The sequence below is a fragment of the Harpia harpyja genome, chromosome Z (assembly GCF_026419915.1).
Source record: "Harpia harpyja isolate bHarHar1 chromosome Z, bHarHar1 primary haplotype, whole genome shotgun sequence".
Taxonomy (NCBI): domain Eukaryota; kingdom Metazoa; phylum Chordata; class Aves; order Accipitriformes; family Accipitridae; genus Harpia; species Harpia harpyja.
In genome coordinates, this window is record NC_068969.1 from 92,305,079 (window position 1) to 92,330,032 (window position 24,954).

The 24,954-nt window shown below is 39.5% G+C and overlaps 1 protein-coding gene and 1 long non-coding RNA gene across 4 annotated transcripts in view; one reads left to right on the plus strand and one right to left on the minus strand.

The window, feature by feature from the left end:
- PIK3R1 (phosphoinositide-3-kinase regulatory subunit 1) overlaps positions 1-24,954 on the minus strand; it is a 60,611-nt gene that overhangs the window by 22,522 nt on the left and 13,135 nt on the right. For 2 of the 3 annotated variants that reach the window (XM_052775761.1, XM_052775760.1), the window contains exons 3-5: positions 4,533-4,625; positions 2,700-2,774; positions 253-384 (exon numbers count right to left, since the gene is read on the minus strand). In XM_052775761.1, the coding sequence (XP_052631721.1) occupies positions 253-384; positions 2,700-2,774; positions 4,533-4,625 (300 nt within the window). Of the gene's footprint in view, positions 1-252; positions 385-2,699; positions 2,775-4,532; positions 4,626-8,879; positions 9,040-24,954 lie in introns of those variants that run through there. The other variant, XM_052775762.1, reaches the window with a different exon arrangement.
- LOC128136364 (uncharacterized) lies at positions 11,551-22,099 on the plus strand. The gene is made up of 4 exons (XR_008233341.1): positions 11,551-12,373; positions 14,381-14,537; positions 17,802-17,884; positions 21,713-22,099. It is a non-coding gene; the product is annotated as an uncharacterized LOC128136364 (long non-coding RNA).

Here is a 24,954-nt window from a genome sequence, read left to right on the forward strand (position 1 = left end):
TACTAAAATGAAGAGAACTGTTATCCCTTATATTTTCCATTATGTTTACCTAAATAGGTAACTAAATAATGCATGTCTAGATGTGAGTTGAAACAGCTTTCATTAAAAGTGGTGAAGGTATTATGTTTTCTGAGATGCTGCCAGGTTGTGCAGCATCTTTCCTGTTCTGTGGGTGACAGCTGGACCACCGGATATTCAGAAATGTAATAAAAGCTTTTTTGTCTGACATTTGAAATAATGTGATAATCATACCTTGAGGTACAGAAATGATGTCACTGTAAACAGCTGCTGGAATGATAGGGTTTGGCAGGTCCAGGATATACCTCTTGAGAGCATCTGATAAGGTGGGCACATCATACGTCTCTAAATCCAATGAAGAGGCATCTAAAGGGAAAGAGCAACATACTTTTTAGACATTAGAAACAGGAAAAATATACAGGCTCATGGTATTAGGGCTTTACACCAAGCCAAAACTGTCAATTTCTATCTGGTTTACGGGGAACAACTTGTAAGAAAGAATGTAAGACACCAAGAAACATCTTTGAGATGTAGAACATACAGTGCTCAGCGCTATGCCCGGGCCTCTGGCATCTGATGAACCAAATGGCTTCCACACCTGTGTGTGGCTTTCCATCATACACAGTGCAGGGCTGAATTCAGAATAATGGTAGTGACTTGCTGCATGTTGGCAATGTTATGGAACATCAGAATATTTTTAACAGGTCTCTGTTTTACCTGTAAATATTTTGTGTAAGAAGTATTAATCAAGGGTTTGTTTTCCCCAAAGGAGAGCTTGCAGTATGAGCTCAATTCTTATCAGACACCAAAGGATTTGCATGAGAAAATTATGCATTATGAATGGCTCAGATGATAAAAAACTTGCAGTGTGGGTATGAATTCTACAAAAGCAGTTATGTGTCAGAGAATCCAACCACAAATTCATAAGAAATAGTTTTTATTAGTTTTGTTGCTCACAGAATGTTTTCTATTTCATAAGCCAAGTTAAATCCTGGTTCTTTCAGTGTTGACCCATTCTCTGAAGTATATCCCAAATTATTACAATGAATATATGAGTAGGAATAAGCTTGTGGTACTCTGCAACTCTTTGGGTGTAATGTCATAAACGGACCTGAACTCTTCCATCTGCCAAGCTGGCCAGATGCAAGTTAGCTTTGATTTTGGAGCTAGATAGCACCATGTTGAAGCTAACAGGCAGTTACCCAATTAATATGGAGAGCATTTTAACCATATGCAGAACAGCACACTAATGCATTTTGCAAGTTTGAGACCAAAACCAACTTTGCTCTCTGAATTAGCACACTGCTAATTCAAAGAGAGTAGGTGGAGGAGATGAGAGCTGTCTGCATCCATGTATCTGGACACCCACTGCACTGGCTCTGTCCTGGACAATTCTGATCCTATCTTAAAGGGAACTCAGAAAGATACACTGTTACTAAAGGGTAAAGTCCTGTTTTCTTTAATTCTTTAATTACATTTTAAATAAGAATACAGATAAACTACAAGTTCTTGATCTCAGGAGACAGATGAAGCTTTCATAAAAGTAAACCTCAGTTTAGAGACTTAAAAAAGGATTCGGACAAATTAAGCGATATATTCATATTGGTGCCACAGAAAATCTGGATTTATCTGGACTGAAAAATCTAATTACAATACCAAAAATATGACTTAGGCTGCTAGCACCACATGCATATCTCCTTTCTCTGCTTGCACTCATACTTCTTCACTCCCACCACAATCAGCAGAGGACAGGATGCTCTTTTGATTTGAAGGAACAGACAACTCATACTATCATGTCTTGTTCATTTTGTTAATATTTGCAATTACTAAAAATGAAGACAACAGCTTGAGTTTGCTTCCTTTGTCCTTTTGGCAACACAGCATGTACCCAGTTTCATTTTCTAGCCCTTGTATTTTCGTGCTGTTTTATGCAAGTGGAAGCTCACACCCCACATTGCACCCCAGCTTGCAGAAGTGTGGTCAAGCACTCCTCCTACAATAGCTCCTGATCTCTCATACTGCACTTGAGTGTTGCCATGCCAGTATATTCTCGCCTGAAGCAGAAATGAAGAGTACCAAAAAGAGAAGGAAATATATTTCAGGAAACTTGAACGGATATGTGGTGTTAGTGGCGTAGCTGCATTTTACTGTCCAAAACCTGAGAACCCAGTCTGCTGCAGCAACATTAATTCAATTCTCTCTTTCCCTTCCAGAATCATCTCTGTAGCAGGCAGGGAATGTGCAGCTATTGCCTTCCCACCTACTGGACCAAAAAAATGCACACACACAACGGTATGTAAATACATGGCCATTTGTTTGCAAAATAACCTGCAGCCTTACAGGAATAGCATATCTTTATCTTGCATCTGAACGTAACACCTTGTTTTTCTCTGTACAGCTAGACTGTCAGTCCCTGAACAAGCAAGTGACCAAGAAATGATTAAAATAATTATTCTTGGAAAAAACCACACAGTGAAGCCATGAAAAAAAGACAACCTGTAAAAGTGAAAAATACGTTTCATATTAAGTGTAAAAGTTAGAAACCTTTTTTACTTATATTTCTCTTTTTAATATTATTCAGAACCAGCACTTATATATAAAAGGAATAAGGGAGCAAAGAAAGGAGGAGCAGTCTGACCACAAAATCTGTCTAGTGCTTTAAGGAAGAGAACTGTACTTACCACATTCAAGAATTTGTCTTAATTCTGCTGAGCTGCTTGAGCTTTGTGTTCCATACAAAGTTGAGCACTCCAGACCTTCAAACCAAAATTGACGGGATACATTAATATTCCAGTGACTGTTGCCATGACACAACATACTTCTGTTTTCTTCAAGTAAGTACTTACAGTATAAATTAGCAACATTCTCCCACTACCACCCACCTACCAGACTACAGAGTGTGATTGCTTTTTAAGGCTGTAAAACACCTCTTTGTACATGCAAACTGCTGTATCTGCAGAAAGAGCTGGCCAAGGAAGATCAGACACGCCAGCAGTTCCACGTATTCTGTACAGCTCTCCATGGGCTGACTGTAGAAGGCCAAGACTAGGAAAGATTCACATACCCCAGGGAAGAAAACAGCTTGCAGGAGCAACACGGGAGCCAGATCTTCCTTTACACTCCACATGCCAGCTGGAAACACCAGGTCTTTCAGGTGGATAAGAAGTCAGCAATCTGAGTCAGGCCACCCCACAGGAATGGGACAGGGACATGACAAAAGTTCTGACACATCCTAATTAGCTTTAAAGATTTAACTGAGCCTTCTAAGTTACAAGCGTGCCTAACCTTTGGCACCCTATGCAGTCAACAGAGACAGAGAGCCCCTTCTATGAGACAAGTAACCCTTAGGTGACCTTTGACTATCCATACAGCCCATAACCTCAGAGTGTATGTAGAGTGAGTGTCACATCGCTGGTGTGAGACAAAATGTCTGTATATGTCACATAACATGTCTGATAATCCACCTCAATAAAAGACACCAATACAGTGTTTTCATGTGAAAGATACTGTTTACAGCTTCCCTACTTTAGTGAAAATAGAGAAGACACAAGGAAAGAGACCACACCCACAGATGCAGAGCACCAACGATTTAATAGTATCAGCAGTGTTTCCTGGAAGCAGCAGTTGCTTATGCAAACTGTTGCTAAATACTGGCCCTTCTCATCGATATTAGTAAGCTCCTACTCATTTAGGAAAGGCTTATGCTCTCTTAAAGTGTCAGAGCAGTATGTGAGAACCTATGTCCCCAAGGACAGCAGCCTGAGTCTGATCAGAATACCACTTTTCCCTTTGCTCCCCAGCTGTAAGGCCACTGAATGAGCAGGACCCACTGAGCTGCTCCTTACCTCACCAGGGCTATGAAGGTGACATCAGAGGAGGAGCCAGGAAGAGAGAAATAGGGCAAAAGAGGCCCTGGTAGAAGAAAGAGGCCCTAGTAGAAGAAAGGGGAAAGCCTCAGAAAGATGGAGAGACATCAGCACAGGAAAGCAGGAGAGCAAAAAACCATAAAAATAACACTGGCTGGCTCAGCCAGTGAACTTTTGTCATGTCCCTGTCCCATACAGCAGCAATAAAGAATTGGCTCCTGAAGCACAAAAACAGTTCTTACAACTTTTTCCTATTTTTTTTTCCCCGCTTTGGGGCAAAACATTACTTGTTTGGCTGTGTATCCAATTCAATGTTATGATGGCGCTTCCATAACCAACTTAAGGGGCTTATCAGTTAGAAAAAACAAAACAATACCAAATCTTTCTCCCTTACCTTTCAGTAATACTTGTATTAGTTGAGTTATTAAATGTCATTTGGAGTCAGCTTTGTTTTTGCTCCTACAGTCCAAATGGGCTCTACTGAGCAGAAACAAATGCAACAAACCTTAAATGAGATTATTTCATATCTATTAAGTAATGTGATGCATTAGCAGCTCTAGAATGGGGAGATGCCAGCTCTGGATCCGATTCTGCAGTCTTGGCTCACGTAAGAAACAAAAAACCTTGGTAGATCATTCTTCAGCCTACCTTTCTTTTCAATTGTCTCCACTATCTTGATAAGGATCGGTGGAGCAACATCAGGAGGTGCAAACTGTTCCGTAAGATCTGGAAGTGAAAAAGCTGCAAAAGAAAAAGAATAAAATAAGCCAAACTACAGGTGAATGTTTATGAAAGTCATGACACATAATGCAACCAGTTAACTTTTAAGTATGGAACAAACATCCCACTTGTCAAGCCTAAACAAGAACACTCCACAAGTAATCAGAAAGCTGAGTAAAAATGATGACAACTGCATTTTTATAGCATTTTCTTTTAGGGACCTCAGTCAGCCCTAGAATCACTCTCCATATTGCCTAAGAAAAGAAAACACAATAAAAGGTTGCAGTCTGTGGATGGGCAGAAATACAATGCAAGCAAGAAAAGAAAAAAATCTTTTGGTCTGAAATATTTACATTCAGTGTGCAGCAGATGAGGGAGCTAAACACATCACCATCTGGGAGTTGCTGATCCCCTGGGTAAAACAGACTTACAAAGGCCTGAAATAGCAGTAGAAACAAGTATTTCACACTCATACAAAAGTTCAATAACTTCTGTTTCCTTTCATTTTTCAAGCATAATACTATTAACATTACAGTTTTCTTGAAGCAAGAATTTTCTTTTCTACAATGACTGGTTAAGAATAAACAGCAGTATAATCAGAAAGTGACATTTTGCAGATTCAAACCAACCTGCATATAGATTTTACACAAAGTCAGTTTTCACTCAATCCAGTTTCTTCACGGAGAGAACATATAGTATAAAGGAATGTTCCGGCTCTGTGATGTGAGGGATGATCTATCTCTATATTTGCCAAAAGAGCAAATCAAAAGTTTTACAGTGGTCCTGTTTAACTCTGGGAAAGCAAGAACATTTACATAAAGATATTATTAAACTACTGCTAGAAACATCTGGCACAGTTTGGTGGATTATGATTGACAAACAAAGCTTAATCACTGAAGTAAAAGTTGCCAGTTGCCTAAGCAATGGTGATCTCTACCCAATTAAACTCACCATGGACAAAAAGAGAGCAATTCTTAAACACACATGCGCATATGTGCCTGCATGCATATGTATACATACAGGCATGCACATGCACACACTGTATTTCTAGAAGACTGAAAATGAACAAAATTATGAGGATAACTAAGTAGAAGAAGAGAAAGAAAAAAACCCTCAACAGCAAAATATGAATAGAGAGTTTTTAATGAAAAACCTTGAGGTAGCCAAAAAATTAAATATACCACAACTGAGAAAGAGAAAGCAGACAATTTTGGCTGAGAATTCACCCTATTTTGGAAGCAACAATAACGTAAGTATCTAAAAATTCAAACAATTTAAAAGTGGTAAGACAGCAAGGAAGGTACAGAAAAGTTTGGAGGTGCAAAAACTGAGGAGAGAAATGAAAGACAATAAATAATAATTATTTATGAACTAGTAATGGAAGTGGAGCATACTGGGACACTGAGACATGTCCCTTGCAAAAAGAAGCAAAGTGATGGTACAATAATGATGGAATACTTTCCAGTCCGTTCATAACTGAGAAGGACATTAGAAAAACATCTGTTAGTCATAACAGTTTAACTTAGGAGGCCTAGAAAATGATAATTGAGGAGTCCCAAAAGAGTTGCCTAAGCAGATCTCTGGCCTGCTGATGTTACTTTTTAATGACTTGTGGAAAATCAGAGCAATTCCTGGGGATCAAAAGAATTCTGATGCCCGATCTGCACTCTGAAAAGACAAGTAAGATGACTACATGCTAGTTACATTATCAGTCCTGGGGAAATAAAGGAAAGCCTGATACTAAACTACTATGATAAAGCAATAAAAGACAGCACTGTAACTAAGGATTGTCTGCATAGCTTTTTAGAGGATAGGTTCTGTTAAAAACCACACTACTTCCTTGGTGGCACCTTAGTTAGCTGAAAAATGCAAGTAAGTAGACGTAATAAGCTCTAAAGTTTTGTCAAGTAGCTGACTTAGTGTAACACTGTGATTAAAAGCTAAACTCTAAGAAAGCATATGTTATATAGGTGTAGCTGATAGCAGATCTCCAAGTAGCAGATGCAGAACAAGCTGCTCAGGGAAGGAATGGACTTTTCATCTCTTTACATCTTCAAACCATTTTCAGGTTCCGTCTGGAACACCTCTTTTAGCTTAACATTGTATCTGCTTTATCAAACACAATTTGGTCTCAAATGGAAGATGCTGCACTCCAAGCAGCCTCTGCTGAGGCATGCTGAAATACAGACCATTTAATTTGTAATATGCAGATCAAATAGTTCCTTTTGACCCCAAACTGTGAATGTATCTTATGATGAGGGAAAATCTATTGAAAGAATAAATGAAAGATCAGATCAGTCTTATATCAAAGGGTATGCTATGAAAATACTCAAATTATGAGATACTCATAGACTCACAGAATGCTAAGGGCATAGAATGCATCCCTTACATGGCAGCAGAGGAAGAACAGCTTTTAAGAATGGCATTTACATATTTTTACTTATGAAAGTAACTTTTTGCTCCCTTAGGTAGCCAGTTACATTAAGTACCTTTCTTCCTCTTGCATAACAGCAATGAAATTGCATCACCTCTGAACAAAGATGCTCATCTCGTAATTCCAGCTGGAGGCAGCATGCAGCAACAGTCACCAGTCTAAATTGAAGCTGAGGAAAGAAAGGAGACGAAGAAGGAGAAATAGAGACAGAGGACGGAAGTCAAACCTGACAGACATTTGAAATATTTCAGGTGACAGTTCGGCAGTTCGCGGATGGTCCATCCAGGCTACTGAGCAGCAGAGAGAACTATGCCTTCTTGCATTAACTAAACTGTGCCTTGAAATGATGACAAGGGATACACTCCAAATATCTATAAACAAGGTGTATTTAGAAAAATGATTCCACTTCCCACTAGATTTAGATTTTCTACATGATGGATGGAGTTCAAGCAAAGCAAAAAGGAGAACTAAATGTCAGGGGAAGGCTTCAGTTCATAGGGAGAAGCCCTTGCAGGGTGAAGAAAGACGCTACAGAAAATGGTTTGTCTCCATGGGACATAAGGAATAGGGTGGATGTAGACCTTACTCAGATTACCTAAACACAGATTGCCTCTTCCTGCAACCTACCTGATGCTCCATGCTTTTCATCTACACTTTAAGCAGGATTAGCTTATAAACTAGTATTATACTCTGTTACTGAATCACTTTGTTGTACAGTATTCTTGGATCAATAATATTCCTAGTGAAAGTGAAAGGCTTTTGGAAGCTATGCATTTACCTTTATATTTATGCAAAATCTATAATATGTCTACAGAACATATGTATGTAAAGCAAATGTCACATTGGTTAAAATGAAAGATTTCCAACAGTCCTCTGCTACCCTAAAATATGCAATTTGAAAAAATATTAAAATTTTAGGAGTTCAGAGGATTTCTGATGTCTCTTCCTTCTTATATCCCATTCCTTTCCTCCAAAAGTGGAAATTTCTATCTACCAAAGACATTGCTGAACTTTTAGATATGAAGAGAGCCTTTAAAATAATTACAATCTATTCCATAAATACATAAACTGTAAAATACTTGTGTATTTGACTGAAAACTCAGGATATTCACCTCTAATACTAGGCACACACTGGTGAGTAAAAGCTCTACAGCAAAAAGACACAACCACACACATACACCCACACAATGGCAGGTACAAAACCTGCAGTCACCTTCAAGGCAGCAACGACAGAAGAACACATCTAAGTCACACAGTTATAGTGCTCAGCTACATTGAAAAAAACATTCACTTCATCAGCATGTAGGAGATGGTGTTAACAAATTAAAATCACTTAACCTCCCACCTGTTTAGGATTTCCTCCTCATTCCACCATCTCCAATATAATAAACTCATAGCATCATACTGAGTTGTACTTTAAACTTCCTAACTTTTGCACAAAAGAGAAAATTATGTTCATTTACAGGTGAAACGCTTCATGAAACACACATCTGTCAGAAAAAAAAAGACGTAACAGTACTTATAGAACCAAAGCCAGTTTTTAACATTTACACAGAAGAGAGCCCAATTTAGGAACAGTGCTTTTCAATTTCAAAATGCTGACAGGAAATGGCAGAGGCAAAGCTGAAGAAAACTACACCTAATTTTGTAAAAAACCAATCTGACTCCCAGAGCCAGAATACAAGTTATCCTTAAAGAAGTCCTGATTCTAGATCAGGTGTTCCAGAAGAAAACTCAGCATGCATATTAAGATCTACAGAGGGAAAGGAAAACTTTTCAGATCAGTCAGTTTTAGTAAAAGAGAAGTGAACAAAAGCTCACATGTAACCTGCATTTAGTACCTGATTTCAAAAGTATCTTTTGCTTTGAAGCATGCTGTAGCACAGCACAGAAGTTTGGAGAACCAAATCCACTCTTAATAATTTGAGCAACTTTGTAGATCCCTTTGGTACAATCCAGTATCAGTTTTTCACTTAAAGCAATCATTTTTCCCCCAAATTCCTGTAATTTTTTAAAATTCTGCTGTCTCCAAAATATTAAGGTTCTGAAAAGCTGTCATACAGTTTTCGTGTCTTCTTTCTAGTCACAAGTCTGGCAGTGTGTCTCCAGATACTAAGGAAGCTTCTGATGACACGTGATAAAAGCTGGATTTTCCACTAGCTCTATTTTTACCTTGCACAGTGAGAACCAATGAGATGAACCACAAGCCAGGGTTTGCTCCAATCTGCAAACTCTTCCCTTTCCCTGATACAGACAGGCCTGAACAGCTCTAAGGCAATGGCAACGTGTGGGAGATGAGAGCATACCACAGGTTCAAGAGTTGCCAACATAGCTACAAAGTGCAAGATGAAACCAGCACACAGCTGCACCTTTTGGAAGGGTTCTCAGTAAAAAGAGATACTTTAGAGTTAGTACCTGGCAATGACAAGTGGAAATTTAAAGCTGGAATTTGGCTTTAGAGGCTTCTGAGTCAAATCTTTCATTACTGCTACAAGAATGGAAATGAATATAAAAAAAAAAAGAACATAACGTAAAATGTAACAATACACACCATTGGAAGGAGTTTAACTTCTAAATATTTTACAGGAACTACATACTAACATTACTTGATTTAGCTCTCAGTCAAGACTACTCCATGCATGTTCTTCTTTTTTCAGAAATGGCATTTAAGTTTGTGCATACAAACTGCATTTGATGACAACACAGCTCTGTATAAAAGTCTAATACTTGAGAACTCAGGTCTTATGATCATAACTGGCTTATGTGCATGCAGATACACACTTTATGAATCCAACAGTATCTACTAACATAGTGAATTATACATAGATTTACCCATATCCTTGTCTGAAAGTCATACAAGATGTCCAAACGTGAATGGTGTGACCAGCACTGAAATTAACTATAATAAACATAAGCATATTAATTAATGCAGAAGAAGAAATGCAAAGGTAAGGGTCATTGTCAAGCAAGTTGTGATAATGCCTCCAACAAGACCAGCCAGCAAACTATAAAGAAGCAATGGCTGATAGAGCACCTAAAATACTTTTGCCAGTGGCACCATCAGTGGCATGATGCATGACAAGTTGTGGACAATGGAGGGTTTTCCACAAAGTTCAACACCCATGCTTGGTGTTGAAAATTCTGGGAAACGTGGAAGCTTGCTTTCTTGATTGAAATGCTGTTATTTCAGAAGTTAGGTACTCTACTAGGTATGGGAAGTGGAATTAAAAAAATGTTCCACTATTACAACCCATCTTGCTTGAAATAGAATCTGAATTTCAATAAGGATCTGTAATGGCTGAATTTAATCACTTGTCAGTATACAATGTCAAATTCAAGTGAAGATGCATTGGAAATGAGAGCAGTTTGGCATTCCTGCACAGCCTTTAAGGCAGTGGCATGAACTGCGGCAGTCGTCTGTACTCCTGTGTGCTGACTGCTAGTGATGCCCAGACCAGAGACAGCAGTGCTTCAGGAGACTGCACTGAGAACACAGCAAAAGCCATGCCTGTGGAAACATGAGTTCAGATCCTGTTAACACTGGAAAGCACCAGGAAGTGCCTCCGCACGGGTGATGGCCTGGCCCGATGCTTCTCACTCACGGCCCTGTGGTGGCAGCTGGTCCAGATGCAAAGCCTCAGCTGTCGCGGCCCCCTCAGTACCTGCTTTCATCAGCTGGGGAAGAAAGGCCATACAAGCCTCACAACCCATAAGAGAGTGAAATGACTCTTACTGACACAAAACTCCTAACTTTTAGTGAGAGGGCATTTCATGGTCCATTAAATGTTTCTTTATAGTCTTAAGAAGCAGCAAATTCCTGCAGAAACTTTCAGTACAACAGTATGAAAAACTAAAGAAAACCCCAAACCCTAAACCCTATCGAGAGTTTCCATCAAGATTTGTGCTTTGGGTTCAATGCCAGACCAAGACAGAAAAAGATGAGTCTGGTATTACAAATAAATACCAGACAGAAATTCACTCTGAGACTTGAGGACCACAACCTTGCCTTGGCATTTGTAATTTCAGAGAGCCTAATGGCATTTACCAAAAGAACAGGCAAACAGAGTGTTCAGAAATGCCCAACTGCTATTAGCAAAATGTTTTCACTGGGCAAGAATGAAAGGCAAGAAGGTGAGAGTGAAGACAAAGAAGGTGATTTCACTGTGTGCGTCTCAGATAAATCAAGGACTGCAATAGATAGTAAATTCAGCTGCAACTGTTCAAAGAGAAAAATAACTCTTCCTAGGTCCTACTGACCTGAGATGATTTAGTTCGGCTATAGTAAAATTCTCCCAGACGCTGAAAGCATCACTGAAAATGGCAGGAGGAAGAGCTGTTCAGGGCTCAACCACCTTCTCCAGTACTGGTTTCATTAGAAAGATTTTAAAAGACAACACTATTCATGGAAAAATATGAAAGAGATTTAAGCTTCAGTGAATTTGACACAACATTACAAATGGCTTAATAAGTCTGTCTACTATTACTTGTCTTTTATTTTTATCAGATGTCGTCAGTCAGGGAGACTGAGGACTCAGAATACCACAGAAGCCTTGGCAGCTGGAGGAGACTAGATCTGGGAGAAATGAAAAGAGGTAAAGACTATCCCGGCACTAGAAAAAGCAATGGTCTGGCCCACCAGCACTATCAGCCTTCAGGTTCACAAGAAGCCCATTTTTATGGAGGCAGAAAAATGTCTGCGAGTCAAGATTTACTGAGATATGAATGATCCCAGTGCTATGAAAAGGCATAGGGAAATGATGCCTCCTGGTGACGTTACGTGACTGGAGTACAACCAGGAAGCCGGATGGAAATACTGCCAATTCCAAAATCCTTCAATACTATGCAGCCAGCACAGTCTACTTCTTCCATCAGTCAGTAGGTGTTGGGTATGAACTAGCAGACAAAGTGACAACTTCATTCAGATGTTCTCTGTTAATGGTACGCTGAAGATATTAGCCACAGAAGGAAATACAGATCTGTACTGAAAAAATTGTTTATCACATCAGCTGTCACTCCTCTATTTCCTTCATCTTCAATGGACAAACCTGAATAAAGCAGAACACCCTTCTAGGGCATCTCAGTGACAACATTTAACCCTCGTGTATAAACAGTACTCTGTTAATATGCTTCTGGACTTCAAATAGCTTTTTAAAACATCCATACTTCCGCTGTGATCCTACATCAGTAATACAGAGTGACAAGAACTTTTCTAGGGGGCTTGTTCCAAAGGATGACGGCTGCAGGAGTTATCACCAGCGTGACCTTCTGAACTCCAGTCAGTCCCAGTGTACTGCTCAAAATACAAAGCCAGCATCTCCAGAACTCTCTGTGTGAGGTAGGTACTGACGACATCACCTGTAAGCTTGAAAAAGGGCATTTCAAACTGACTTTTGTAGAAAAATGTATACAACTTGTTACAATGTATGTGGCACTTAACAGAATAAGGCCAGGCAGTAATTTTTTCCAGGATGAATAGATGTATATTATGACTGGGCCACTTATAGTCCAACCCACTGAATCTAGGAGGGTTGGAATAAAAACTGAATGTTACTTCATTTTATCCAGGCTACACACAATATGTCAAAAAAGACATAGTTACCTCTATAAACCAATGCTGTAACTGAGACAAGTCAAATACTTTGCCAAGACCCTTTCCAGGATTATCAGCACATATACGCAAGCAATGTCTGATTGAGAAAATATCATGTGCATGGTGATTATGCAGGAAGTTTAGGGGGCCAGGAGAACTAATTCCCCTCTTCATCCCCATTTATAAAGTTGCACCACCTGCACTCTCAGGGCTAAGGAGAATAAGAGGCAGCTATGGGAACAGAGGGGAAACAAGCCCAGGTGAATACAGATTAGCGCAAGAAAATAATCTATGAACAATAGATGGCAGAACTAGACAGAACAAAGCTTTGATTCGATATAGAAAGTCATACTTTATAATGTACCAATTCTCCCAAAAGAAATCTGGAGTCTCTTTACCCTTCTCTGACACAAGAAACGAATGCCTGTCACAGAGCTGCTGCCTTAATTAACAAAGAATTCCTCTAAGACAAAACAAAATGAAAGTGTGGAGAGAAAGAAAGAAAAGACAACAGTGTCTGGCTTGAGGAAAGTTTAGCTACACAAATAAGCAGAAAAATAAAACCACTCAGCAACATAGTGTAGAGTACTATATTCCCTTATATATAGTTTAATACTTTTAACAGTGGCTGCTAATCATCTTTCACACACATTAATTTAATGTTTCATAAAGCCCTATTTCTATCATCTGTTGAAAGGGAAGTGATACTGTCTGTACCAGGAAGGAATTCTGTACATAATACTCTATCAGATTAAACCTCAGTAACTTTACGAATTATGAGCTGTCAGGCACTTTTCTGATCTGCTACAGAATATACTTCTTAGAAATAGGAGCTATAAATAAGATAACAGATGTTCTTTGTTGGCTTCAACTGAAGCACAGATAATTTTTTAAAAGCAGCCTGTAGTTAAGACTGTTGTAAAGACAGAATTCTGCTTCCCTCTGTGGGTGAGCTTTTGCAATACTCCTTTTCAAACTAGAACTGAATTTAGGATTTGAAATGGCTGCAATTATTTACAATTAGTATTAACATAATTAGAGAAATGAGCAGCCCTGTTCTGAAGAAAAACTGCAAGGCTTATAAAAAAAATATTGACTAAGTGCAACATTCTGGCATGCAGTAGGCTGCGTTATAATGCCATAGATAACACATAAACTGTTTTGCAAAAGAACCCCCCCCCAAAGCCCAAGGAAGAGATGGGAAAACCACCTGCTTATTCAACTGTTCTTTCAAAGAGCTATGACATAAGCAGAAACAATAAAATAAGAAATAAGCAAGGATGTAGTAAAAGATGCCTTTCTGCTTCTAAGTAGAGGAGGGCACTCAATAAACTGGGGAGCACAGAGGGGACCCAAGACAGACACTGCTGGAGCTGAACCCCAAGTAGGCTGGCCCTGGGGCTTCGATACTGCCGGTCTCCAGGAGAGGTGCATCTCACCTCATTCCCACAGTCTGGAGCACGGGGCATGGCTAGAAGCTTCCCACACTTTTCTTAGGGGTGGCAGACTGATGTGTAGTTCCCTCTTACCCCTCACTCTCAGGGATCACCCCAAGCCCTGTGTGACATGCAGGAGCACAGCGGGTAGCAGCATTCTCACAGTCCCTAAGAACATCACTTTAAATGGAAGAGCAGGTTAATGTCCCTAAATAGAACAAGCCAGGATGGTCCTCAGAGTATGATTCTGAGGACAGAGAAAGAGAGTATTTTAATAAGCCAACACCTATTTTTCATGTCTTGTTGATGTTTGCAGGTTCCCTGCCAGCAGTTTGCAGTCAGAGAGGTATCAGCAGATAAGAGGTAAAATATGGTGTGGTTACCAAGTTACTGCATCGCCACAAGCAAGGAGATGATGACAGAGGTGACAGTAAGGGAGGGACAGGACAAGGTCAACCAAGAAGCTGGACCAGGTGAAGTGCAAAACATTGCCTTTTTCATCAAGTAAGGGTTGTTGTATTTCCTCCTCCTCCTTCAGGATTGCTGCTCCAGGGCTCTGCAAGAATTTAAGTAATTCTACCCAATTCTCCTCAGAGATACTAACTGGCAATGAAAAACTTACTATTCCAGCTTCCGGCAGTGGTTTGACATGAAACCATACATGATATCAAAAATGAAAATACATGACACTGAATATTCAAGCACAGTGTGGATAGCACAGGTGGAGGACAAGCAGCACATTCCACTAGTAGCTGTGTCTTGTGATCTACTTATCAGGTTCCCAGTGCAACCCAGTGCAACCCCTGCAGGGTTATTGTTGTCATTAAACATCCAGACTGCAGTAATAGCACCTAGAAGGCCTTATCAGAATCAGAACAAACTTGTGATAGTTTTCTACAAACAAAATCTCCCTTACTGGTCTTAAGATTAACTAAGCCATCTCTTAGAATTGATGCCAGCTGTCTTCCCACAAACTCTACCTCATCTTTCCCAAGGGTATTAAAGCCATGATATTCTATTAACTTCTGCACTTTAGACTTTTTTTTAAAAAAAGCAACAGTGAAACTCTAGTAAAAGTATTATTTATTTTAAAGAGACCATATGTAAGTTAATACATTTACATGGTGTTTTACTACAGTCACTCTACAAGGAATCAGCAGCAAAGCTCCCTCTGTCTCATGCCTACTATACTACACAGACACATAAAACTACATTGAAAGAGCATCAAGACCACAAGGTCAAGCACTCAAAACTTAAGACAAAGAACTAAGGCTGCATATGCAATTTCAGTTCTTGCTTTCATCTTTTTCAACATAATGACATAGCTTTTTTCCAATAAAATTACCCTGCCCATTTCAGCACACAGAGCATAGCACTCTCAAGGGACAGAACCCAGCTGAAGAGCTGAGGTATTTATTACCTGGCGCATTATCCAGATTGTACAAGGACACATGGTCATCCAGTAGACTCATGTTCTCCTGTTTACTTTCTTCTTCAAACCTGAATTTTCTATCATCTCATCTCAACTTGGCTTCCCATGCAAGAGTACTTTGCTCCACAACTTGTTCTTGAGTTCTTCCTAGCAAGTGGGGATGGAAATACATACTTGGTTGTTCCTGGAAACCTTTGTCACATAAGAGAGAGACAGCTGCCTATCTTTTAAGGCAAGGAATACTGAGGTCCATCTCAAGAGGCACTTGAAAATTTTGGTTCTGGTAAGCCAGTGGTGAGATGATTTCAATGACCTCCATCAGGTAAAACTTCACAGATAGAGTGAGTTCCCGTGCTGGAACTGTTTTACCTAGAAAGCAGTGACATGTATTTTCTTCTGAATAGTTTGGCACTAACCTACCAAGATTACTAACCTCAATTCCCTTTCCACATAACCATGGTGATGGTTAGTAATGGTGCTTCAGTAGTGTCTGCTCTTTGTAACCGAGATAGGACTGCTTGATGGATGTTCACTCTGAGACACTGGGGATGCTGCAACTCTCTCCAGAATGACTTGACCCACCTGTAAAAGATCCCTGTTCCTTATTGCTGTTTCCTTTTTTTGGTACCATGAAGTTGTTTCTTATGCAAGGCCATTCCTGGTTTGTGATAACAACTCTGAGAAGCATATTTTAAAACATTCTCTTTTTATTCAATAATCATAATACATAAAAATTCAGGACAGTATGAGTATGTTGTTTTGCTCTGAAAGAATACTTTGTTTTGCTGCCCTTTTGCTGTGGAGAAACTAATGGGGGAAAAATGCCAACAAATCCCCCTCAAACTATCCGCAGACAAGCAGTCTAGAGGAAAAGAATAAGTTCTTCACTACTGCAAGAAAAAGATAACGTGTATTACGGTGCTTGAGAAGTCAAGTTGTTTAGATCTGGAAGATTTACATAAAAGCACAGACAGAACCTGCTGACAGATAAAAGCCAAAACAGCCCCTTCATCTTTTGGGAATTATGGGAAACATTTGTAAATACACAGAAAGTTAAAAATAATGAGTGTATAGCAGTCACCCAGGAAAAAAAAAGTAAACAATGGTAGCAGCAATGCAGCATCAGAAGGACTTTTTTATTCTGGAACTTAATGTATTTCAAATCAAGCCTTTTTCCTCCTCTTAAAAAAAAAAAAAAAGACGAAAGAGCTTAGGGCTCTAGCTGTAGCAACAGAAATACAGCGATGCTGAAAGGCAATCTGATAAGAAAGTAAAACTGGGTTAATCCTTACAGCCATTAAACCATGGGCTGATCTGACATAGATACAGAAACAACAACATTATTAGGAAATTCTTGAACTGGATCTACAGAGAGTTAATCCCACCATCGTCTTTAATTTCAGATGAAGAAGAAAACTCTAAGTTAGTATGTAATAAGATTTTTTTGACCCATACCATACACCTGTCAAGATTTCTCTGCATAGCAATGTCAGTGTTGATTTCTTATTCCAATATATTTCACAATATCAAGAAGCTACACAAAAAGGACATCATGGAATATGAAGTACATGTACTTAATGCATGAACTTAAAGACCTCTCTTCCATAAAGCACTGTTTGTTCACACTCCACTGCTGAAGTAACTTTAATTTAGATCTTAGCAGTTAAAGTGGTGAATGAATTTCATGGACCTTTACAAAGCAGTCAGGGTCTCAACTGGCTGGCTAACTGCAACCGGACAAAGACCTTCATTTGTGTACTGTCTAGCACACTGTGTTGCAGAAATTCATATAGTACAAAATCTGTTTATAGGAAGTGTAAAAAAAGAATTGAAAATAACAACGCATGTGGCGCTAATGAAAAGCTAGCATGAAAAACTGGCTATGTTTTTACATCACTGTCTGCAAGCCAAAGATTAACTGAAGTCAGGGCAAGGAGGTATGGAACAGGATTTCAGTCTGCAGTGGGAGTATTCATTTACAGAGACTAAAAGCAAGAGGCAAAGCCTCTCTTTAAGAAAACCCAACCATAATTCTAAGCACTTGAACTCGGAGAAATCCTTTTGCAACCTTCATGCAACCCTACAGTGTTAAAGAGCTTCTTGGGGTCTAAAACAAAAAAACCGTGTCCCTCTTGAAAACAAGCAGTGTGTTGTGAAGGAATGAGACTGAGCAGAAGAGATAACTGCAAAAAATATTTTGTAAGTGGTCCTGAAAAGCCTAAACTGCAGAGGGACAGTGCAAACTAAAAAACCATACACGTCTGGTTAAGAACTGACAACATGTTCCCTGTGATTTTTTACTCAGGTGGATCAAATGAAAGCTGCTCTTCCAGGGAAGAAGCCAGGGAGGCAGAAGCTCTTTTTATGTCCTCTACAAAGACTCAAGAGGTGAGCAAGAAGCACTCTGACCTGCTGCTTCCCCTCCTTGCCTCTGCCACCAGGCAGCTACTCTACACTGGCCTACTCCAGCACAGGGGAACATGCTGTGGACATTCTCCAACTTCCCTGTAGAAAACTCATGGGGAGCAGGATCAATGCTCAAGTTGACTGCCTCTGAACTTAGGGGAGTAGAGTGTATAAATGAGCATGCCAAGAAATACTAATCTGTTGAATATTTAAGTGCTGCAAGTGTACAGAGCTTCCACAGGTCATATATACAAAACACCCCAAACAGTTTTTCCACCATCCTGCTCCTGCCAAGAAAGTTAGCTAGTGTTCTAACCCATCCATATCTGAAAATATAATGGCACTATCTATCTATACATCTATCTCTATTTGCACATACTTACAAACAAAGCTTAAAGCTACAATCAATCAGCTGTTTCAGAATGTTGATTATAGGATGCAATAAAGGAGTAAAAATACAACCCTGACTTGCACAAGATGTGATCAAACATGTGAAAATGTCTTCCAGCTATGACTCACTAAGAAATGGGTGGACATTCGTGAGGCTGAAAGGCTGCTGGCTGGAAGGAGTAAGCCTTCTTCCACACTCGCCATCAAGCACTGGGAATTGGCTGCTATTCTGTCAAAGGGCCAGGTATATCCTGGTTGTTTTCCTGCTATCCTACTGGGAAAACAGAAAAAAAAAAGGAAGTCTTACATGTCTGTTTTTGTTATTGTGCTCCAGAGGAATCCCTTGGTCAACTTGCCAAAAGAATGAACCATAATAACCTTTATTTGACCCTACCGGAAGGGAACACCTCTTTCTCGTTTCATTTTACCTTTTGAAAGGAATTTATTTATTTATTTATTTAAATGTGGGCCATGCCAAAAAGGGAAAGGATGTCTCACTTGACTCTCAGATGGAGAACCCTTCCAAAAAACCAGTTCCCTATTGAGAACAGAAGGAAAAGGAATGCATTAATTTTAAACTGACCTGATTTTTCTAACAGGCTTATGACTCCCTGTTTTTAAGCATAGTTCACATGAACTGCCTGCTACATCAGAGCAAGCATCTTTCTACCTCGCTCTCCTTCTAATTTCACCCTTCCAAACTTGTGCATGAAGCTGGAAAAACTTGTATCCTAATTAGCTTAGCCATAGCATCTTCAAAGAACTTTACTGAGGCTTTTACAAGATAAAGCTCCTCAAAAATGGTAGATGCAGCAAACAGCTGGCATAACTCACCTAAGCTCTGCTATGCTACCACCAGGTACTTAATTCTTGCAGGACTCAGAATTGCTAAACAGGAGCCTGCTGCCTCCTACAGGGTTCTAATATTTCATGGTAAATGTGCCACTAATAGCCTCTTTTAGAGAGATCAGTATGAGTAATCATCTAAATCCAGGTCTTGTTTTAAGGGAAATGCTTTTTGTTTGGTTGGTTTTTTTTTTAAATAGCATATTTATTGGTCTCTCAGTGGAGCCAGCCCTTCTGCTTGTCTTTTTCTTGTGTTTCACTGTCTCAGTCAGCTTTCCACATTTCAAACCTTGCTCTCAAACTGAGAAGTCTTAGGAGACAAAGCAAGTCAAGGTTATTCTAATGGCATTCAGCTAGGAATAAATAATGCAAAGGACCAAGTGAATATTCTAATCTGTGCTGCCTGAGGTGCGAAGGGACCCAACTCAAGCAAGCAAGCAAGCAAGCAAGCAAGTGCGAGGCCACAGATGGAGACTTCTCTTGACTTCTCAAGACTCAACTTGTTTGTCTGCTGCTTCCAAAACCTTACAGGATAGTTTAGTTCTAAAGTACTATGTATAAAGACTGGGTTGGTTTTTGTTTCAGTGTCCCGTCCGTCCCCCCCCCCCCCCGCCCCTGATAGCCACAAATTACATATCACCAAATTACATCCAGAAATTTAACATATACTGGGAGTCAATACTGTAGTCTTGCATCAAGGTAATCAAGACTAAGAATAAAGTTTCAGAGCCTATTCTTCAGAGCCTATCAGCGAGTCCACTTATGCCATGGTCTGACAGTGCTTTGTAAAGCTTCAAAGCAAGCTGCTGCTTTTTTTTTTTTTTAATCCAAGTCAGGAAAATAAGCATGGATTAAAGATTTCTAACAGGCTGCAAACGGGTGACCAAATCTTACTTAACATGACAGAAAACTCTATATTTTCCAGAACATTAAATTCATATTGAAATGAGAGAACTTCATGCTTTTACTTCTGCATGGCTATCAACTTAAGACCAACAGAACAAATTGGAACCACATTTAAGTCTACTCTTTCCTGCTGGCTTTATACCTTCCCCTTGCTTTCTGCACATTACCCGTTCTCTCTCTTTCTCTCTCAGCATTTGGTCTCTTTCTCCTTCACGCATTCTGTAATCCTGCCAGCCAAAGAGCTTTGCTTTTAATAAGTAGATCTGCCACCTTAAACACCAGTCTCCTAAGGCAATCAAATAATGAAACACACATGTATGTACTTGCACGTAATCTGTCAAATGCCTCTCTACAAATGATTTTTGCAATTCAGGATTTTCATAGGAGCATGCATTCATACACTCTTGGTTTTCAAAGATCAAATGCCATGGTTCTTCAGAGTCCTGTGTCTTGTTTGTACATACAAACCCAATGACCCTGCAAACTCCATATCAGTATCTAGAAGACACGAAATAGGAAAAACCTAAAAATACAAAGGTTGTCCAGACAACTTCATATGGAGTAGGCATATCCTTCAATTTCTCCAACGTGGCATAGGGGTCTGGTGCAAGACAACACAGGTTCCTCAGTGGCAGAACACTCTTCTCATGATTCTAGTGTGTCTGGAAACTTAACGAATAACCATTCCAGATGTCAGAATATTTTTCATACCTCCCCCATAACTCATCTATCATCCACACTGAAACCGCCTTGATTACCACTTTCTAAACTAGTATTTCCCAAAAGAGAAATTTAATGTATGATGCTAGCAACAGAGTAATCCAGGAGAAAACTGTCACACTAGGATAAAGTTGCACTGCCACACCCCTTGATTAAATAATGTTGCAGTTTACAGCATGGCAGAATAAAGATGGTAGCAAAAGCAACTTTCAAGTAAGCAAGTTACTGATTTCTAATAGAAAACTAAAATCAAGTTTCAAGGACTGTAATTCACCATATTATGTGATCATTTGCAAAAATTCCTGCATTGTGAATCACAACTACAATACAGTGAAAAAAAGCAAAACTACTAGAGATGCACCATAAAAACCTAAAGCAAAAGCTACTTAAAACATGCATGTCCCTGAAATGCATATTTCTATTGCAAGACATGCTTTACATGTACAACGAAGTACTGAGAACTTGAAACTTTGAATTCTCAGAATCGGGGAAACAAGTGAGACAACACTAAATTGTCACCACATCTGTTGAATCTGTGCACTCACATTCTAATAATTGTTTTGCTTTTGATGCTTATATTTGGATTCCAGCCGGTGAAGCTGGATGATGCAGGCAGGGGTATGCCAGGAAGATTTGTTCTGCAAGGAATCATCCTGGTCACCCAGTACTCAGTAACTGAAGGCAGACATGGAGTGAGCAGCTGGTACTCACTGCTTGTGACAAAGCCTTACACTGTCAAACTTAATGCAGTTCTGGTTCCTGGTTTTGGTTATCTCAATGAACATTTAAGTGTTAGAGTTAAGAGTTCTTTAAGAGTTCCATCCCCAGATTCAGCTTTTTGAGGTGTGTTTCCACATGAACTCCCTATTACAAAGAGATTAACCTTCAACTATCTTAAAACAGTAGTTACTTTTTAATTGTCTTTTTGATCTACCTCATTCCTCACAGGAATTATGATACCACCTTTATTCACAACAGTGTCCCGAAGACAACTTAATATTTGTGAATATGAAGCATTATGAAGCTGTTATCAGCCACATCACTGGAAAGAGCAGAAGAGGCAATGAAGAAACCTGTTTCCAGTGAGGAGCCTGAAGGCTGTGAAGAAAAAGCTGGCCTAAGACCACAAACTAAACAACAGAATGAAGCAGTTCTCATTCAGTGAAGACCTCAACAATGAACAAAGCAAGGATAAGCAGGAAAAGGGGTCAGGCAACTATGTAATTAAAAACTGTATCAGATGGCATATGCTAAGAGAAGGTGTAATTACATGTATAAACACAAGTTTTAGATGCATGGTTTTGCAATCTTAACAATGTTCTCCTACTATAGTGTGTAATTCACTGTATACATGCACATGCATCAATGTAATAAAACTCTATTTATTGTAAATATAATAATTTGTTACAATAACAATATACAATTAAAACTTGTCACCATATCATTTCCTCAATTATAAGAAACCCTCATTACCATCACACATGGAACATGTTTTAAATCTGTCTAGGAGTTAGGAGCTCCATACAGGAATTGCCAAGTGAAATTCTATGCTGTGCATTAGCCCAGGACCTCAGAAGAGATGACTGTAACAGTATTTCCCTTCCATGTCTTCAAAATCCATGAAAGGACAGTCAGACACTGTTCTGTACATAAGTGTTTATTGTGTAGGATTTCATATTACATGCAATCTGGTATACTGGAATCTCTTCAGAACAGAGCTAGCATTTGTGCTCCAAACCCTAAAAGCAATGGGAATTCTGCCTGAGAGAAGTGAGAATAAGAGCTGTGGGATTTGTCCCAGTGCTGCTAAACCTTGACTATACATCTGATACTGTTACTTCTGTAGTCAAAATGGGTTTTGCCACCAACTTAAGGGAAAGTAAAACAGCAGCCTGCTGCTTCTTGTATGAACAAGTCTTTTAAGTAAACAAAAAACCTCCAACTATGTATAATATTTTCAAGAACATCAGTACTTTAAAATAATTTTATTTTTAGTTTGCATCCAAAGGGATTTTGAATAAAGCATTTTAATACTCTGTTTAGAAGAGAGCAGCTCACATTAACAAGCATGGGCATGTTCCATCTAAACTACCAGACAATTTACCACAGTATTTGATTGACTGGCTATTTAGATCAAACAGACAATGACAAGCAAAAAAACCCCCCAACCATTCTCATCTTATTGGTGTGTTCTTACTGTGTCATAATAAAACCCTAGATATTTGTCTTAGAGGAAACATCTGGAGAAAAAGCATAACAGTTGGTAACTGTCTTCCCCTTTTTTGCTAAACTGTACATGCAACTCAAAGTCCTGCATCTTAAATCACTGGGGAAGGCACCCACAGCCCAAGTTTTAATATCGAAGATATAAGAGACTTTTAACTATCACTACGAGAGTAGTCCAAAGCAATGATTAGTATTACATAGATGAGTGCCAAAGGTTCCTTTAGCATTCAGAATTCTCCCAAAGGCCAGAAGGCAGCTCAAAAGAAGTGAGACTTCATGCTAGTCGCTCTGTAGTAAACATTGTTAAACCAGTGATTTAATATAACCTCCAAAAAGTGTCCTGACAATAATATTGTGAAAATCTCTCATTTCACATAGGGGGCTGCCACTTACACAGACTACCAGAAGTGTTTTGGAGTTGTCAACACTAAGTTTGACCCAAGAGGAAGTTAGAAAAACATGAAAGCAGTGGGGAATGCACGGTAATCTTTCAACCAACAGTAATAAATTATAAATACAGCAGAGCAAAGAGAATTCAAACATTCATCCCTCTGTGCCCTTGAGGACCGCTCACTGAGTGAACAGAGTTCCTTTATTTCCAGATATTTGAGATTAAGTTTTTGCTACTTGTTGTTCTGAATATGCGTTCTTTAACACTTTCTCTATTGACCAGGCCAGATTGCGAGGACCACTACAAAACCCCTTTATTCTCAGAACTGGCTTGCACTGGAAGAAAAGGCCTCCCTAAATCTTCCTCTCCATAAGAAAATTGCTTATGTAGGCTAATGACTAGCTACACCATTCTGGCTTAAGAACAATGGAGAAGATTTGGACTGGCAAGAATATATTCTAAATTATGCTCAAACATCTGTACAATTTGACTCCAAAGTACCCAAAATAACTTGCTTCAAAATGTCAAGGGATGACATTTTCTGATGTTTCTCTCAAGGGAACGGCTATATTGCAAACAGTGCAGTAAATATCAAATGAAGAATGAAAGATTGTATTACAGTAAGAGGCACAAAGCCTGGTCAGCCAAGAGCATCCTGTTTCAGAGGAGCTCTCGAAGGGCATCGACCCCTTACAGAAGACCCATGCATCAATGGAGGTGGGAAGACCATGGGAGCAGATGACACCTTGCTGCACCCCATGGTGCCCTGGAGCCTCACAGCCTTTGCAGACCACTGCAGGGCAGATGCCCCTCAAGCACGTGCCAGTCTACTAGGAGGAAAGCAGGAAATGATGGAGGGCTTTGCTATGGCCTCTGCGGCTCCTCACCTGTGCCAAGCAGCTGTGTCTCGGCAAGGAGACAATTCAAGGCTAAGTTCATAAACACAACAGACGTTTTCACATCTCCATCCAAGCGCAGCACATGAAAAATTGCGAATTAGCAATAGAGGACTGGAATGTGTGGTCACAGGGTTGAATACCATGTGCAAGTAGGAAAAGGACTGCAAATCTTTGCCCTTAACTGCTTATTTCTGGAATGTTCCTGGATAGAAAGATAATGAAACCAGACACAGCTGTGTAGCCTTATCTACCACTGTTCATAATTAGTGGTTTCTTTCATTATTTGCCTAATTTAAGCGCTTTGGTCTACCTCCAGCCAAAAACAGCTTAGGAAGAGGGCTTTGAAATCAAAAGATACCCTCACAAACTAAAAGCCTTCCCTTTGAGACAGACTACTGGAGAAGCTGTAACATGCTTTGAAACATGGGTCTGCAGCATTTCCATTTAAAAGTTTCTTCACCACAAATAATCCTCCATGCCTATCTGCTACCTACTAATCTTGTCCAAGTGGGATGAGGAGATCTAGGAAGAAATTGGTGGCAGGACAAAACTTTTTTCTCCTAACCCCAACAAATAAATTCTACTGTTATAACTGTAAACAAAACTGGTGCAGCCACGCCTCCTGGGAGGTACATTCCCTCCTCAGACTACAGATCTCAGGTTGTGCTACTCTC